Source organism: Trichechus manatus, unplaced genomic scaffold, assembly GCF_000243295.1.
Source record: "Trichechus manatus latirostris isolate Lorelei unplaced genomic scaffold, TriManLat1.0 scaffold00061, whole genome shotgun sequence".
NCBI classification, from domain to species: Eukaryota; Metazoa; Chordata; class Mammalia; order Sirenia; family Trichechidae; genus Trichechus; species Trichechus manatus.
In genome coordinates this window covers 8,965,371-8,984,470 of record NW_004443997.1, presented here as the reverse complement: position 1 = coordinate 8,984,470, position 19,100 = coordinate 8,965,371, and the positions used below count along the sequence as shown (strand labels likewise).

The window sequence follows — 19,100 nt, the reverse complement described above, 5'->3', positions numbered from 1 at the left end:
CCTGCCTTAGATACTCAGACTTTCTTATACTCTGAGTCAGCTACTATTTGAACCCAACTGGAATTTAAGCACTCAGCTGCTATTTAAAAGGTCGGCAGTGCAAACCCACCCAGCACCTCCACGGGAGAAAGGACCTGGTGATCTGCTCCCGTAAAGACTGCAGCTTAGAAAACCCTATGGGGCAGTTATACTCTGTCACATGGGGTCACTGTGAGTCGAAATCAACTCAATAGCACCTAACAACAAGAACAACAAGAGTATTTGAGCTATCTCTGGGCCTCAGTTTCTCCATCTGTAAGGTGAGGGAGTTGGGTTAAATGGTCTCCAAAGTCCTGTTGAGCTCTGGCTGTGACCTTTAGGGTCACAGATCCTTGAGGAATTGGATAAAACTATGGTTTCTCTCTCAGGTAGGGGGAAGCAGAGGAGTATGAAATCAGCCAATTTTATGTCTAATTTCTGGGGGGTCACAAATTCCTTGAGGCCTACCCCCATTCATTCATTCACTAGTTAGTGAATGACCACTGTGTGCTATGCCATGTGCTGGGATACAGTGATGAGCAAAATAGACATGGTCTCCACCCTTATGGGATCTGGAGGCCAGTGTTGCCCGGGTTGGGAAGCCCTGTCCTGTAGGTTCTCCCAGCCCTCGCAAAGTGGCTTAAGCAACTCTTGGTGAGCCACGGAAATGGGGAGGCAGGATTAGCAGCTGCTTTCAGGAAAAGGCTCAGATAAGTCCCCAGAGCTCCCACCCATACCATGAATATGGGCCCATGGACTGAATTTTACACCAAATAAGGACAACATACAAGGGCCCTGGGTGGTGCAAACAGTTTGTTCTCGACTACTAACCTAAAGATTGGTGGTTCAAACCCACCCAGTGGTGCTGCAGAGGAAAGGCCTGGCGATCTGCTTCCATAAATATCACAGTCCAGAAGACCCCTACTCTGTAACACATGGGGTGGCCATAAGTTGGAATTGACTCAATGGCAACGAGGTTTGTTTGTTTGTTTGTTTTAAAAAAGACAACACATACTCCATCCACACCATTACACCGTTTTCTGAATACCAACAGCGTGTCTTACCCTGTGCTAAGTTAAATATAGCATGTGTCCCTTACACTAGGAGCTCACGGCTTAATTACAGAGACAAGACAGGATCAGCTCTCACAGTGACTCACACCTAGTGACTGCCTACTATGTGACAGGCCCTTTATACACCGTGTCCTAGTGACTGCCTACTATGTGGCAGGCCCTTTATACACCATGTCCCTCCAATGCACATGCTATTATTATTTCCAGTTCACAGACAAGGAAACTGAGGCTCAGAAGGTAAAGGGACTTGCCTAAGGGCACACAGCTGGTAAATGGCAGATCAGGGACCTGATCCAAAAGTCTGCCTGGCTCCAAAGTTCATGTTGCTTTCTACCAAGCTTCCCTGCCTCAGCATAAAATATTGGTAAATCAGACAAACAGTTGCCAGTGGTTAAATATTGCTAAATAGTGCTAAAATATTTTAAATCTGGGCTGTCCTTGAACATGGAATGATTGTATACATGATACTCCTTTTTGAATTCATCCATCCCATTGTCCCCTGACACAGCCTCACTCACTGAAGACCCCCTCAAAGCCACTTTGTCTAAGTTTCCCATCATCTGTATTTATTAAGCACTGTGCACCTGACCAAAGCCAGGATATTTTCATTTGCCTCATATGCATGCGAAAGCTGGACAGTGAATAAGGAAGACCAAAGAAGAATTGATGCCTTTGAATCTTGGTGTTGGTGAAGAATGTTGAATATACCACAGGTTGCCAGAAGAGCGAACAAATCTGTCTTGCAAGAAGTACAGCCAGAATGCTTCTTAGAAGCAAGGATGGTGAGACTTTGTCTCATGTACTTTAGACATGTTATCAGGAGGGGCCAGTCCCTGGAAAAGGACATCGTGCTTGGTAAGGTAGACGGTCAGCGAAAAAGAAGAAGACCCTTAGTGAGATGGATTGACACAGTGGCTGCAACAATGGGCTCAAACATAGCAGCGATTGTGAGGATGGCACAGGACCAGGTAGTTTTGTTCGGTTGTGCTTAGGATCGTTATGAGTCGGAACAGACTTGACAGCATCTAACAACACGGGCTACACCCCATAATATCAAGTTGACACGATTCCTGCCCTCAGGGTGATTGGGTACAACCAAGCAGGCAGGGAAGCTCCCCAAACCTTAGTGACATCGTTATGACTTGCAGCCTTCTCCCTGAAGCTGGGACACGCATGCAAGGAGCCATGTGTGCTCTCACAGACTCCAACAATGGCTAGAGGTACGGTCTACTGGATGCAAACAACATTCAACAAGAAGACAACAGATTTACTTGAGGACAGTAACATCCAGCTCAAGAGCCAAGCCAGTAGCCACATTAATATAGAGGTCGGTGTCATGAATGAGAAATGGGAACAAACAGCAATATTTGTCTAGAAAACTCTTATCGACCCTTCCACAAGATTTTATACTCCTTAGACAGCCTTTATGGAGTTCCTGCGTGGTGCAAATGATTAGTACACTCGGCTGCTAATGGAAAGGCTGGAGGTTCAAGTCCACCCAGAGGCACCTCAGAAGAAAGGCTTAGCGATCTACTTCCGAAAAATCAGCCACTGAAAACCCTATGGTGCACAGTTTTACTCTAAGACACCAGGGATTGCCATGAATCAGAACGGACTTGACAGCAACTGATTTTCAGATAACTTTTATAATAAAAGAATGTTAGCATAGGCTTTGATATCAAAGTTCCACCTCTAGGAATTTTTTAAGAAAATAACCATTGATATGCACCAAGCGTTATCCACAAAGATGTTCTTCACTATATTGGAAACAATCAAAATGTCCAAGAATAGCAGATTGGGAAGGTAATGATGGAAGACCCCTAAAATAAATACTAAGCGACCACTAAGAAGAATGTGATAGAAAAGTATTTTATGAAATGGAGAGATGCCCATGATAAACCAAAAAAGGATGATTACAAACAATATATTCAGAGTGATTCTATTTGTTAAAGTACCTATCAATGCATTGTAGAAAATGGAAAGAAACATATCAAAATGTAAACATGGGTAGAGAGATAAAAACCATCAACTAACATTTTCTTTTTTCACCATTTCCAAACATTCGATAATGAATTTGTAACATTTTTTGTAATGAGAAAAAAATAAAAATTTAAAGGCGTATTAAACAAAATTTCCCAGAGCAATTAAAATTTCATCTTGCCAAATTCTGCAGCCCATGGAACAAAGACTCAATGATGGTAAACCTCTGTGGGGCAGCCATCTTGGACAGGCCGATTTTTTCTCCAGACAGTGGACTGTTATGGACTGAACTGTGTCCCCTCAAAATACATGTTGAAGTCCTAACCCCTGAACCTGTGAATGGGACCTTGTTTGGGGAAACAGAGTCTTTCTTTGAAGATATTATCAGTTAAATCATACTGAAGTAAAACCAAAAAACTAAACCCATTGCTGTTGATTCTGACTCATAGCAACCCTATAGGACAGAGTAGATCTGTCCCATAGGGTTTCCAAGGAGCGGCTGGTGGATTCAAACTGCCAACCGTTGGTTAGCAGCCAAACTCTTAACTACTGTGCCACCCCACCAAAAAAAAAAAGAAAAACCAAACCGGTTGCCATCGAGTCAATTCCAACTGATAGCGACGCTATAGGACAGAGTAGAAAGTAGGGTGGGTCCTAATCTTAATCCCTTCTGAGTGGTGTCTTATAAAAGGGGGACAGGGAGACACACACAGGAGAAAGCACAGCCCTGTGACAGACACATCTGCAAGCCAAGGAACACCAAGGATTGTCGGCAGCCACTAGAGGTTCGAAGAGACAAGGAAGGATCTTCTCCTAGTGCAGATAAAGAGCATGGTGCTGCTGACACCCTGAATTTGTACTGCTAGCCTCTAGAACTATGAGAAAATAAATTTTTGTTCTTTAAAGTCACCCACTGTGTGGCATTTTGTTATGGGTGGTGCAAATGTTTAACGCACTCAGCTGCTAACTGAAAGGCTGGAGGTTTGAGTCCACCCAGAGGCGCCTTGGAAGAAAGTCCTGGCAATCAACTTCCAAAAAATCAGCCATTGAAAACCCTATGGAGCACAGTTCTACTCTGACCCACATAGGGTTGCCATGAATTGGAATCGACTCGACGGCAACTGTAGGAACCTAAGACAGGGGTAAAGGAGTTTTCTTCTTTCCTGGGTATCCAGCAGTAATAAAAGGATGTGTCTCATGGATGTAGGCTAAACAGAGACAGATTCCCCCACCCAATAGCAGGGGCATAGTTTACAGCAGGAAGCAGAGGGGAAACAATGCCAAGTTGAATGGTGAAAGTTCTTAGGCAATGGAAATACAAACAGGATCCATAATATGCCCCCTTGCACTGAGGGTTGAGCTGGCACAGGGGTCGGGGGACCTCACAGACCTTGGCTCAGAGCTGAACTGGTTCGCTTCCCCTGAGAGGCTGGGGTGGGGGTCAGAGCCAGGTCTGCTGCCTCTTGAAGGAGTCTTGGGAGCACCTGGAGGGCAGGGGCCTGGACTTGACCATCTCTGCATCCCTGCATCCTAGTGCCTGGCTCAGAGCTGGTGCTTAATTCGTGTTTGTAAATGCATGATGACTGAAGACAGGATACAGTCCCCTTGATTGCAACCCATCTAATCTTCCTCTTGTAACATGCCTCCTCATTCACTGCTGGCATTTGTGAATCTCTTTACTTACAAAAACCTCTCTAAGCCCGCTTTTCTCACCCACTTCAACGCCTCCAATGGCTTCCCATTGATGGATCTTTAGACTCAAACTCAAACTCCCACCCATGGTCCAATCTAACCCCTGCCTACCTCTCCAGCTTCTTCCCCCCAGGTTCATATGGCCTTAGCCACACTGCTTGTTTTACTGTTCCCCATACATACCATGAGAATTCTGACCTCTAGGCCACTGGACTTGCTAGTCTTTCGTCCCACAACCCCTTTCTTTCAGGTCTTCACATGGCCAGATCCTTCTTGTCATTTAAGTCATGACTCCAGTGGTTCCTCCTCAAAGTGGCCTTACCTGGCCTCCAGAGGTGAGGAGTCCCCAGGCAGTTTCTACTGCATTGTTGTTGTTAGCTGTCCTGCAGTCAGCCCCTGACTCATGGCGACCCCACGCACAACAGGATTGGATCATCATGATCCAAAGAATTTACACTGACTGATTTTTGGAAGTAGATTGCCAGGCTGTTCTTCCTAGCCCATCTTAGTCTAGATGCCCCACTGAAACCTGTTCAGCCATCATAGCAACACACAAGCTTCCACTGACCTTCATGCATTATATTCAGAGAACCTCAGCACTTTCTGAAATGATTTCTGTGTTAGATTGCATATTCCAAAGATGGCCACAACAATATCTCCTGTTTCACAACCTCTAGAAGAAGGTTCTACTTCCTCACACCAAGGACCAGAGTCTGATTTGAATTTGAGTGGGCTTGCAACTCACTTCTAATCAACATGACCTCCAAAGCTGGGTCAGAAAAGGCAAAGCAGCTTTCACTTTATTCACTGAGACACTGACTCTTGGAGCTCTGAGTCACCATGCTCTGAGGCTGCCATGCTGTGAGGAAGCCCAGACCACAGGAGGAGGCTCAATGGAAGTGCTCCAATTGACAGCTCAGCTGAGATCCCAGCTGACTCCCAGCATCAACAACCAGATATATAAATGAAGATGCTTCTGGATGATTCCAACCCCCTTGCCATCCTGGAGCAAAGATAAGTCACCCCTGCTATGCCCTGCCCAAATTCCTAATCCACAGAATGTGTGAACATAATAAAATAGTTGTTTTAAGCTGCTTAATTTTGGGATAATTTGTTACACAGCAATAGTAACCGGAACAATCTTTATTTTCTTATTGTCTGTCTCCTCCCACTAAAACATAAGCTCTCTGAGAGTATCACAGTGCCCTGCACACAGTAGGCACTCAATAGTTAATAGCTGAATGAGTGAAATAATCTGAATTTGGGAAACAATACTACCTATCTTGCATAGTTTCTGACTGATTCATGGATTCAACACATATTTAATGTGCCCCTACTATGTGACAAGCAAGTCACCAGGGGCTAGGGACACCAGGAGCTAGCTCACTGTTCTGATGAAATTCTGTGGTTCACTCAGTGATGATAAGAAAGGAAACAGAAGCCCCCATCCCACCCCTCCCTACCCCCCAACACAGGTCTGAAAAGCTGACTTTTCAAAAACCAGAGGTATGCCTGCCAAGTCCACCCAGCCACATCTGGAGGTGTATTTAATTATCCCTGAGCGTAGCTGTTTTTACATCCACAGCTCTGTCACTTGTGCGCCGGCCTCTCACTAGACAAGTGGATGACTCTCGACAGGGACCATGTGGCAGGAAGGCTGCTGGGGTCCTACACATCTGGCCCCTTCGCAGGGGTTTGTCCCCAACAGCTATCTTCTTCAGCTCCCTCCCAGGCTCCTAGCAGAAGCCCAGGCTTTCAAGCTATAAATGTAATCCTGGCTAGGGTGCTGAGGGCCCGGAGGGAGGCCCACAGGATGCGCCTGGAGGTTTAACCACTTAATTCCCAAAGTACCTGCCAAGAACCAGTTAGCATGTCTGGCTAGTGAGCCAGGCTGTCATTAATTCATTAAAGCAGGCTCCTGCTGGCCCATTATATCCATGCCACTGACCACATCACCTCTTGGGCCTGCAGAGTCCTCCTTTCTCCCCTTCTGCGAGGTCCCAAGGCAGGAGTCTGCCTACCCTGGCCCTGTCTCCCAGCCAGATTCCTAGGCTCCTTGCTCTGTCCCTCCCCGCCCCCTCCAAAGCCACTCTTCTCCCTCCCACACCTCCCCCAGCCAGCACTCACCATAAAGCATCTTTTGTTCCCTCTCTCCTGTGTCTCTGAGCAGTGACTGGTTAAATCGTACCCATCCTCCTCCAGGCCTCCCCAGCCTCCCAAGGAACCTCCCCCAGGGAATCTCACTAGTGCAAGAATTCACTGCTCACCACCCCTCTGCTTGCTGCCTGGTGTATCTTCTCTTCTCCTGCATTCCCCACAGTATTGGCATGAAGCAGGCCCTCAAAAGCAGACACTGCAATTCTGACTTTGCTCCTGATCCTTCGGGATGACTCAAGTGGACTCTTTCTGCCTCAGTTTCCCCTTTGAAATAATAAGAATGGGAACCAACCATATAATATATAGGTCCCTGGGTGGCCCAAATAATTTGTGCTCAACTACAAACTGAAAGCTTGGCTGCTGGATCCCACCCAGCAGTGCTGCGGAAGAAAGGCCTGGCGATCTGCTTCTGTAAAGATTACAGCCAAGAAAACCCTATGGAGCAGTTCTATTCTGTAACACACCGGGTCACCGTGAGTCGGAATCATCTCTACGGTAACAGGTTTGGTTTGTTGTTTTGGTAACCATATCATAACATCCTCTTGGGTGTGAACTAAGTGCCCGGCATTGGACTGGGCTTTTTAACAGATGATCTCCTATTATTTTCGTAACAACCCTGGAAGAAATTGTTATTGTTGTTAGGTGCCATCAAGTCGATTCCAAGTCACAGCAACCCTACAGGACAGAGTAGAACTGCCCATAGGGTTTCCTAGGCTGAAATCTTTATGGGAGCAGATCGCCACATCTTTCTCCCACAGAGCGGCTGGTGGATTCCAACCTCTGACCTTTTAGATAGCAGCCGAGCACTTAGCGACTGCACCACCAGGGCTCCTTCTGGAGGTAGTAGCTCCATTTTACAGATAAAGGACAGGCTCAGAAAGGTACGGCTGCTTACTTGAAGTCACACTGCCAGCAGGTAGCTGGGCTGGGACTTAAATCCAGTTCCATCTGATCCCTAAACTCATTCTCTTAATCATTATGGTATCCTGGCCCTTCTGGCACTGACTTCCCACCAGGACAAGTAAGAATGGTGTGGAATCGCTAGCAATAACAATGGTAAAATGTTGGCTACTTTGAGAAAGAATGATACTAAGTACACTATAATAAGACATTCATGTCCACTTCTTATGCACCAGGCACTGTTCTAGAGCTTTCTGTATATGAATTCATTCAGTCCTCTCAACAACCCTGTGGGTTAAGTACATGTCTTCTGAGAAAAGAATGGCTGGCTCACAGTAGGGATTCAGAACAAGTTTGCTGAAACTACTGATCCTGCATATAGGTAAGCTCACCCTTAACACCTAACAGAAGAATTAAGTGGTGGCTTCTGCCCTCTGTGGCTGGCACAGGCCTCCCTGAAACACATATGGTACTGATGAGCATTCCCATTGCTCGGACAGGGTAGGGAAAGGTGGAGAACACCCTTCATCCAGCACGGAACTCAACATACTGTCTTTTCTCCAGTGGATCTTCTTTCACTTCTTCCTCATTTACTGGAGGCTGGAAGAAGATGAGTTTCCACAGATTAAACCAAAAACGCCAGAAAAAAAAAGCTCAAAGCTGCAGGTACTGGGATCAGGATGTCTGCAGCAGGGAGCGGGGTGCGGTCCGGGGGAGGACCGCGAGCCTGGGAGGGAAGCGCAGGAGGGGGGGGTGATACGATTCCGTCGACACCCTGAGCGCGTGAGGCGGCGCTGGAGGACAGCCACGGGGCATTCTGGGGTCAAGGCCCCCGGGGCGGGGGAACCCTGGAAGATAGGGCTGCTGGGGACAGCCTGGCAGGATAGTGCAGGAGGCAGGAGAACCTAGAGGCGTGGTGAGAGGGTGGCCCGAGGTCAGGACGCAGCAGAGAACTAACTGGGGCCGAAACATAGCGAGGAAGGGGAAAGAAATTCTATGACGCCTTCCCTCCAGCACAACGCCGCCCCAGGGAAACTCCTCTCCGCCCCTCACCCCTGCCCGAAGGGCCCCAGTCTCCCAGCTGTTCCCCCGCGTCCAGGCGCAAAGGGGCGCACTCTGTTCGCCAGGGGCGGCCTCCTGACAGCCTAGGGCCACCTACAGGCCCGCAGCCTCCCCTTCGAGGTCTCGGAGCACCCCGACCCTGAACACGCACACACGCCTTCAGACACACGTAGTACCCTGGGTGGGGCGCCCGGCATCCCGCACCGCCTGGTCCCAGGAAAGGGAGCGCTTTGCCAAACTCGCCTGGATAAGAAGACCAGAGGAAACCGTGTCCAGCCCCCTCCCCTATTTCTGAGACTTCTCTCCCTTCCCATCTTCCCTTCTAAATTCACTTTCCCACTGTCTTGCAACTTGTTCTCCAGACAATTTCTCTTTTGTTTTAGCTCTCCCGCCCTTCCTTTCCCTCCCCATCTCGAGGCCGGTGTTTCTTTCCCTCTTCTCCCTCCTCCTTTCTCCTTTTCCCCAAACTCCTCCCTTTGCTCTTTCGCTCAAATCCCTTTTCCCATTCCGGCGCTGTGCCCCAACCGTTGTTCTCAGCCCCGGGATTCGGCAGCCCCAGCCCTGGGTTCTTCTGGCCGCCGGAGGCCGGGGCCGCTCTTCCGCGTTGCGGAGAAGCAACGGAGGGGACCTCCAGCGCCCGGCATCCGGGCGCCGCCTGCGTGCCGGGCAGAGAGCGCCCTGCAGCGCGCACCTCTTGTCGCCAGCGCCAGAGCTGCGCCAGCCCACGCGGCATCTGTCGCCCGCGCTCCCGGCTTGCACCCCCGCAGCTCCCCGGGCGCTGCCACCCCCCACGCTCCGGCTGCCGCCTCTCCCCGAGGGCGCAGACGCTCGGGCCTCGCCTGCGGGCGCCGCGCCAACTTCCCAAGTTGTCGGTGCACGGCGGGGCTCGGCCTGGATCCGAGCGCGGGGCACCCGTAGGCGGTGGATTCATCCTGGTGCCTCTTTCTCATCTTCGACCTTCACCTTCCGGCCCTAGACCGATCTTTAATTGGTTCCGCCTGATTCTCTCCACCCTCGTTCTCTGCGGCGCTCCCCTCATCTCCAAAACCTATAAGGAGCTCTTCACCCACTTTTGTTCCCCCAAGGCTCCTAGGGCATTGCATGGCGCACAGTTGGTGCTGAATAACTGCCTCACTCCCAAAGCCTAGCGCACAGTAGGTGCTCAGTATCGTCCTCCCGAGGTATCAAACACTCTAGGCGCTCAATATGCACCCCGCACCTCCACTCCCTTACAGTGCCTAGCTAACCACGCCTGCTCTCAAAACATCCCCTCCCTAAACCGGGCCCAGCACCCAGAAGGAGCTCAGTAAATGCTCAGATTAAGGCGTCTCTCAGGCGTTTCCCTTAGAGCATCCGATCCCATCCTTCTTCGGGGACATCTCCTCCATCGCAGCTCCAACCGCCAGGTCTGGAGAAGATGAAGCGACACTCCTTAAACGGGACACCTCACTGGAGAAGGCGCTAAGAAGTTGACAGAGTGAAGGGAAACTGCAAAGTCCGCGGGCCTTGGGGAGGAAGAGAGAGCTAGCCAGAAACCCAGAGGCGAGGAAGCTGAGAAGCAGGCTGAAAGCAGAGGTGATGGAGATGGTGGCGACTTAGGGGCGGAGAACTGCTTCTAAGAGGACCTGGAATTGTCCTGAAACCGCGACAGATTATAATTATTTGCAGAGGCTTGAAACTACCTTCTAACAGCAAGCACACTTTTTACTTGCATTGTGTGTTTACCTGAAGGGCTGGTGGGGACTATGGGGGCTAACGTTCGCGCCACCCCGCGCCCTGCAAGCCACCGCACCTGAGGGCGTGGCAAGATGTGCTTAAGGAGTAGGAGAGAAATGGACAGAAACTGTAGCCCTGACACTTGGAAGGAGTGAAGGGGACGTAGTCAAACGGAATGGAGGTCCCAGCGAGAGAAGAAAGAAGAGGAAGAAAGAGAAGGGAAGAGAAGAAAGCTAAACTTGTCGCTCTCCCGCTCCCGGGCGAGCCCGGAGTCTCCAATCCTCAGCTGCCGCGCCCTGGCGCTCGCTCGCGTACCTGTTGCTCGCTCCGGCTGGGTCTCGGCTCCGGCCCCACCAAGAAGCCCTGCGTTCCTACAAGTTCCGCCTGCGGAGCAGCCAGGCCGCCAGCGCCGCCACCTGAGCCGCCGCGCACAGCCAGGGCCAGTAGGTGGGGAGCGCGCCGGGCGCTGGCGCCCTCCGGCTCCGCGCGCGGCGCCGCCACATGGTACGCTGGTGCAGCTCGTCGCCGAGCGCCTTGAGCCGGGCGGCGGTGAGCTGAGCGGCGGACGAGCGCAGACCCAGGCGACCCGCGCTGCAGGCGCACACGGCAGGGGGGCCGCGACCGCGGTGCAGGGGGCAAGGGCACATGACCGCTCGCCTGGCTCCCTCCCCGCGCTCGGGTCGCCCCTCGCCTCCTCTCCCTCCGGCCTGGGCGCCCGCCGCCACCGCCGCCGCGCTCCAGCCGCCGGGGGGCCTCCCCTGGACACCAAGTTTCTCCTTGTGTTGTGCGTTTGTTGTGCTGACGGCGCTATTATTAATTAAAGTGTCACATGGTGGAGGGGGGCGGGGAGGGCGCGAGGAGGGGGGTTACATCATCCGGCCCCCGGGGGGGGGCTGCAGGCAGAAGAAACCGAGAGGTAACTTTTAACCCTAGCGACGCCGGCAGCGAGGGGGCGCGCCGTAGGGGAGAGGAGGAGCGCGGCGCGCGGGGACGCGAGAAGGCGTCCCGCCGCGGAGGTCCTGGGCTTTGGGGGCCACGGGAGGCCCCCGCGGAGGCGAGGAGCGCGAGGAAAGATTTTCTCCTACCTCTTTTCCTGAATTCAGCTCCGGTTCCGATTTGGCGAGAGAAGGAAGCTTGTTTGCCATTTTGGATGAAGCTGATACCAAATTCTGCTGCTTTATTCAAAAATATTCTGAGGTTGTTGTTTGGCTTTGGGGAGGTGGGTTGATTCAAAACCTCATGCGAGGGCCAGATTCAACCCAACTTGCCCATTTCAGGGCTGACTTGGCACCTGTAGGGTTCGCGTTTGAGCACATCAGGCACACTCCTCCACCTCGCCTCTGGGATTCGCGGCCTGACCCTAACGCACCTGCAGCAAGGGGACAGTGGAAACCCTGATGGTGGAGGGGTGGTTTGGGGAGGTCTGTCCTTAAACTGGCAGGGCACGGACACACGCATTCGCGGCGTGGAGCACCCGCACCCAAAAGAACCTCACAAGGGCCTTTCTAGAAGGAAACTCTTCTTTTTGTCTGCTTTCTTTTGTGAATATTGTTTACCCGAGCAGGATTACAGTTTCTAGCGGCAATCCCCAGCAAATGCGCAGTGGCGACCCTAATTGGCCAGCGCGGGTGGGGGTATTTTGGCTCCCCCTCTTTGCAATCTGACAGCCGCCCTTGTGCCCCTCCAGTTGAGAAATTCTGCAGTTGTCACCACTAGTGAAGGTACAGATGGGCAAGGGCGACTCACAGGATTCTTTGGGAGAGAATGAGCTCTTCTAATCTTAAATCCATTGTGGGGGATCTTCCCCCTCCTCCACAACACATCAGCATATCTGCACACCTCTATTTCCTTGTAGGCCGCTATATTTATCCAAGATTAAAGGGCAGGTTTAAGTCTCTAAAAAGAAGCCATCACAGGCCCCCACCCTCATCATGGCCCGCACGTTCCCTTGGGAGAAAAACTGCTAAAGGCTGAGGACTGAGAGTTGTTTTTAGGACAACTTTGGGAACCAGAAAATGGAGACACCCAACACTGGCTCCAAGCTGCCAATGCTCCTGAGTCTTTCCATTCTCTTCTTCCCACGGGAAGGCCTGATGATTCCTTTAGTCCCTGGGAAAAGGTTCTTTGAAGTCTGTGAATTTAGCATTGATCTGGATTTATCCTGAGGAGCTATTTCCCCTTGGCTTCTGCACATGGTGAAATGAAAAGATCAAGGCTCAGATTCTCAGCTCTGCTGTGTGGTCTTCGTGGCCCTTACCCTCAATGAGCCCGTTTTCCTACCTTTAATAATGCCCAGCACTTACTCATCCTGCTGTGTCAGTCACTGGGTGAATATCCTAGCCCATGCTGTCTCATGCAAATCTCCCGACAATCCTGTGGGGAAGATGTTGTTATACTTCTATTTTACAGATGAGAAAACTGAGGCACAGGAGGGAAAGTCTCTTGCCCAAGCTCATGGAGTTAGTAAAGAACACAGCCTGCATCTAAACTCAGGCAGTCTGTCAGCTGCAGGCTCCAAAGTTTTAACCATGGTTTTATACTGCCCCCTGTAATCTGTGAGTATAATACCTCCCTCCCAGGATTGGGGCAAAGATTAAATGAGAGAAATGTATGCCAGGCACCTGGCATGCAGTGGGGCCTGGATAAACCTCGGTTCCCTTCGCTTCTGGCCAGAGCCACTTTCCTGTTCTCTTGGGACTCACCTCCTTAATCCCTCCTAGTCTTTGCAAAGGGGCCCTGATCCACTGCCCAAGTGCAGCGTTCCAAGAATGAAGATACAGTGTCTATTTAAAAAGCCCTTTGGATTTAAATTGAACAATTCCCTCTCTCCCCCTGCCCCTTTTTAATCTGCACGCTTTTAACGGCTCACTTCATGGACATTAATTTTAATGGGACGATTATTACCCTGTTTGGAAGCCTGCCCCTCGAAATGCTGGGCTCACAAGGTGGCTGGGTCCAGTCCCAGCCGCTTGGATGTTTTCTGTAGCTGAGAGTGCAGTCTTGGCCATGGGGACACATGATTCAGCCGAGGGAGAGGAGAAGTTGTTGATGAAAAAGTGGGAAAGAGGGGAGACCACTCTCTCCCCGCTGTTCTAAATCTGACAGCCCCTGATTTGGGCACACTGGAGTTATCCTGTCCTATCCCACCAGTCACTAACTGGAGAACTTGGCCTTGGGCCCTGGCTTTTTGAGCCTCTGTTTCTTCACCTGCAAAGTGAAAATAATAACAGTACCTACCTCACATGGTTGTTGGCAGGGTTAAGTAAGATAATGCTGGTAAAGCTCTTAGCGCAGTGCCTGGCACTGGCTACTGCTGATGTTTTAAAATAGATCATGTAATCGCTAAATGATGTGCTTCGAAGAATGTTGGCGATTCATGCCCTCAAATATAGTTGCCCTACTGTGAATTTACTGATGTTAAGCAATGTCCAGGAGTCCCTGGGTGGCGTAAACAGTTAATGCATTCAACTGCTAACTGAAGATTTGGAGGTTCAAGTCCACCCAGAGGAGCCTCGGAATAAAGGCCTGGTGATCAACTTCTGAAAAATCACCCATAGAAAACCCTACAGAGCATAGTTGTACTCTGACACCCATGGGTTCACCATGTGTAGCAACAGACTCAATGGCAACTTTTTTTTTTAAAGCAGTTTCCAGAAAAAGCAAATTCTCAGGGAGAGTAACATGAGTCCTAGTGGTACAGTGGTTAAATGCTAGGCTACTAACCAGAAGCCTGGTGGTTCAAACCCACCAGCTGCTTCACTTGAGAAAGATGTGGCAATCTGCTTTTGTACAGATTTACAGCCTTGGCAACCCTGTGGGGCAGTTCTACTCTGTCCTATAGGGTGACTATGAGTTGGAATTGACTTGACAGTAATGGGTTAACACTTTAGTATAAGTGAATTTTTAATTTTAATGTTTAGGTTAATAGACACGTTGTTGTTGTTGTTAGGTGCCATGTAGTCGGCTCCGACTAACAGCAACCCTCTGTGTAACCACTGTACCACTAGGACTCATGTTACTCTCCCTGAGAATTTGCTTTTTCTGGCAACTGCTTAAAAAAAAAAAAAAAAGTTGCCACTGAAACTATTGCTACTGCCTGGTCCTGCGCCATCCTCACAATCATTGCTATTTTTGAGCCCCTTGTTGCAGCCATTGTGTCATTGCATCTCACTGAGGGTCTTTCTCTTTTTCTCTGGCCCTCTATTTTACCAAGCATTCGTCATCATATAGCCCAGCTTCTCAGAGTATTGACTCAGCATACAGATTGAATAAGTATGGTGCAAGGATAGAACCATGGTGCACATCTTTTCCAATTTTAAGTCACACAGTATCCCCTTGTTCTGTTCAAACGACTGCCTCTTGGAATAAACACTTATAGAGTGCTAATTCTGTGCTAGGGACTGTTCTAAGTGCCTTAGACATATCAACTTCTTTAATCTTCTAACAAACCTATGAGACAGGTACTTTATGAGTCCTGTAATAGGGATGAATAAACTGACGCAGAGCTTGTAAGTAGCTTATCCAAGATCATACAGAGTTTGTGCTCTTTAGCATTATGTTGCCACTGGGGACTTGGGAAGAAGGATGGAGGGCAATGAAAAACGTCATAAAAGGGAAACTAGAAGCAGAGACTTCACTAGACCATGACTGCCTTTACTGGTGAGCATGTACTTGGACATTTTTCTGAGTTCTTGAGAAGTGGTGAGTTCTAGGACTATTCAGCTGTTCCCCTTCTTCCTCTTGTGTGTCTTGTTGGAGACCTTGAAGGGAGTAGGATTTTTAGGGGATTATTTATTTATTTGGAAACGGGGTTATATCCTTTCACTGTACTTATTCAGTCTGTACGCTGAGCAAATAATCTGACTAAATGAGGAAGAACATGGCATCAAGATTTGGAGGAAGACTCATTAACAACCTGTGATAAGCGGTGACACAACCTTGCTTGCTGAAAGTGAAGAGGACTTGAAGCACTTACTGAAGAAGGTCAAAGACTACAGCCTTCAGTATGGATTACACCTCAACATAAAGAAGACAAAAATCCTCACAAGTGGACCAAAAAGCAACATCATGATAAATGGAGAAAATACTGAAGCTGTCAAGGATTTCATTTCACTTAGATCAACAGTCAACACTCATGGAAGCAGCAGTGAAGAAATCAAAGGACTCGTTGCATTGGGCAAATGTGCTGCAAAAGACCTCTTCAAAGTGTTAGAAAGCGAAGATGTCACCTTGAAGACCGAGTTGTGCCTTACGCAAGCCATGATCTTTGCAGTCACCTCGTTGTGCATGCGAAAGCTGGACAATAAATATGGAAGACCGAAGAAGAATTGATGCCTTTGAATTATGGTGTTGGCAAAGAATATTGAATATACCATGGAGTACCAGAAGAACGAACAAATCTGTTTTGGAGGAAGAACAGCCAGAGTGCCCCTTGGAAGCCAGGGTGGTGATACTTCATCTTATGTACTTTGGCTATGTTACTAAGAGAGACTCGTTCCTGGAGAAGGACATTATGCTTGGTACAGTAGAGGGTCGGTGAAAAAGAGGAAGACCCTCAGTAAGATGGGCTGACACAGTGGCTGCACAATGGGCTCAAACATAGCAATGATTGTGAGGATGGCGCAGGACCAAGCAGGGTTTTGTTCTGTTGTACACAGGGTCACTATGAGTCAGAGCCGACTGGACAGCACCTAACAACAACAACATTTTGGAAAACAGTTCATGGAAATCCAGTTGATACCTTCACGCGGAGAAAACTTTTCCTACCAGTTGCAAAGATGTGCAACCACACTCACATAGAGTGAAGAAATAAGGTATGCATTCTGGTATATGTTGAAGGAAAAAATGAGTGAATGACTTATGGGACAACTCAGTCAATGGAATAATATAGTTCACGAGTTCATGCTCTGCATCGTAGTGAGGTGAGTAGCGTCTGGGGTCTTAAGCTTGCGAGCAGCCATCTAAGATACAACTATTGGTCTCTATTCATCAGGAGCAAAAGAAAAAAAAAAGGAAACCAAAGTTTCAGAGAAGAAACTAGTCTACAGGGCTAATAACTTACGTGAGCCACAGCCTCATCTACCCTGAGACCAGCAGAACGAGATGGTGCCAGGCTACCACTACCAACCATTCTGATCAGGGCCACAATAGATGGACCCTGATAGAATGGGAGAAAAATGCAGAACAGAACTCAGATTCTTAAAAAGTCCAGACTTAGTGGACCAATTGGGACTAGAGGGCTCCCTGAGACTATCACCCTGAAATACTCTTTCAGCTTTGAACCAAAGCTATCCTCCAAGGTCACCTTTTAGTGAAATAATAGATTGGCACACAAAGGAAACGATATTATCCGTGAGTCCATCATTCCATTTAAAAACCATCTATATGAGACCAAAAGTCAACAGTTACCGTAAAGCGAAGATGAGAAGATAAGGCAGTAGGGAAACTAGAGCACTAGAAATAGAACAACCAGAATGCAATTAGAGAGAATATTGACACATTGTGAAAAATGTAACCAATGTCACTGAACAATTTGTATAGAAGGTATCAACTTGGAAACCTCATTTGCTGTGTAAACTTTCACCAAAAACACAATAATTTTTTTTAATGAATGAACGTATGGTAAGCATCCCTGATTTATCTGTCTCTCTTTCAAATACACACTGATGCATGTAGAATTGTTACAATAAATAATATAAAAAATATTTCTTGCCTCAGATCATTCCCATACCTCCTATAGAAATCAATAGTCAAGTGTCTTGCATAGGAAGCAAGGTGGGTATTTATTTCCTTTAATTAAAACAACAATTACCTATCCTAGTGTTTGAGACCGAGTGAGCTTACCTTATGGTGTTTTAATTCGGGTGGCTTGGTGGAGTAGTAAATGAAAGAACAGCTGTTGCGTCCTCCAGACAGCTGTGTTTCCTGAAGCCATGTATTAGTGCCAGGGCCAGATTTGGTGCCAGGAGTCTTCATGGTGAACGACAGAGTTCTTGAACTGAAGTCAGAGTTATAGCAGAGTTGGTTGACACTAAGGAGCCATGGTGCCACAGTGATTAAGCGATTGGCTGCTAATGGAAGGGTCGGTAGTTTGAAACCACCAGCTGCTCCTCAGTAGGGAAAGATGTGGCAGCCTGCTTCCGTGAAGACTGCAGCCTTAGAAAGCCTATGGGGCAGTTCTACCCTGTCCTATAGGTAGCTACGAGTTGGAATCGACTAGATTGCAATGGGTTTGGTTTGATCCTCCGAGCCAGAGAGACCTGGGTCTGAACCTTAGCCCCACCATGTAATAGCTGGGTACGCTGAGCATATTTTTCTCCTCTTTGAGCCTCCATTTTCCCATCTGTAAAATGGGAATAATAGGACCTACCTCATTGAGTTGTTGTGAGGATTAAAGGAGATAATGTATGCCAAGTGTTCAGCAAAGTGCTTGACACTCAATAAATGTAAGTTATGGTTCTTGTTGATATCTCAGGGTTAGTAAGCATCCACTTAAGAAACAGAAGAGAGACTCTGACCCAAACCCACTGGGAAAAGAAGAGGACTCAGATTTCAGTGAGTCTGATATTCAATTATATGACACTTATTCCCAGGAAGCTCCACTCCATTCAGTAACCCTGGATATCATCTCTCATATTTCTCCCATTTAACTCTCAGATACCCGAAAAGATGGGGTGACCCCTTCCCAGGGACTTCCTAGTTATTCATTGGATACTCTCCCTTAAGGATCTTTGTATTGTGAGTAAAGAGGGAACAGCAGACAAGTGTCCACAGCAGGGGAGAAAAAGTAACCAGTCCATAATTATTGTCTCATCAATACTTTAAGTGTGAGGGCTATAGTTCGCTTAAATAAAGTCTAATCCCTTTATTACCAGAGCCACAAGAGATAGGGTTGATTACACTTCCACTCCTGCTGTGAAAACTCAGACATATTGTCCTTTACGCGGGCAGTAATCACTTTATTGAAGACAACTGAGCTTAGTTTAAACAAGTAAATCACTAGACTTGAAATTATACTGATGGGAGTGTCAGTGAGGATAAACGCTGGAAGACAATTTGGCAGATCTGGAAACAATGAAAGTGCACATCCTATGACCTGGTGATTCCATTTCCAGCTATTTCCCCTACATTAGTGATTCTCAACTGGGGTCAATTTTGCACACCCAGGAGACAGTTGACAATGTCTGGAGACATTTTGGTAATCAAAAATTATGAAGAGATCCATATTTGTGCCATTCCAAAGAAAGGTGATCCTACGGAATGCAGAAATTATCAAACAATATCATTAATATCAAAATGAAGAAAAATTATGCTGAAGGTCATTCAAAAATGGCTGCAGCAGTACATCGACAGGAACTGTCAGAAATTCAAGCCAGATTCAGAAGAGGACGTGGAACAAAGGATATCGTTGCTTATGTCGGATGGATCCTGGCTGAAAGCAGAGAATACCAGAAAGATGTTTACCTGTGTTTTATTGACTATGCAAAGGCATTCAACTGTGTG

The 19,100-nt window shown here is 48.3% G+C and overlaps 1 protein-coding gene across 1 annotated transcript; it reads right to left on the bottom strand.

Annotated features, from left to right (window-relative positions):
- Nucleotides 1–10,969: 10,969 nt before the first annotated feature.
- HRK (harakiri, BCL2 interacting protein) lies at nt 10,970–11,245 on the bottom strand. Its single transcript, XM_004379042.1, has one exon. It carries the CDS (start codon nt 11,243–11,245, stop codon nt 10,970–10,972), a length of 276 nt encoding a protein of 91 aa, XP_004379099.1.
- Nucleotides 11,246–19,100: the final 7,855 nt, after the last annotated feature.

What these genes read in the sequence shown, in the direction of transcription:
- HRK (XM_004379042.1), bottom strand. Translation starts at nt 11,245, where the DNA reads ATGTGCCCTTGCCCCCTGCACCGCGGTCGCGGCCCCCCTGCCGTGTGC.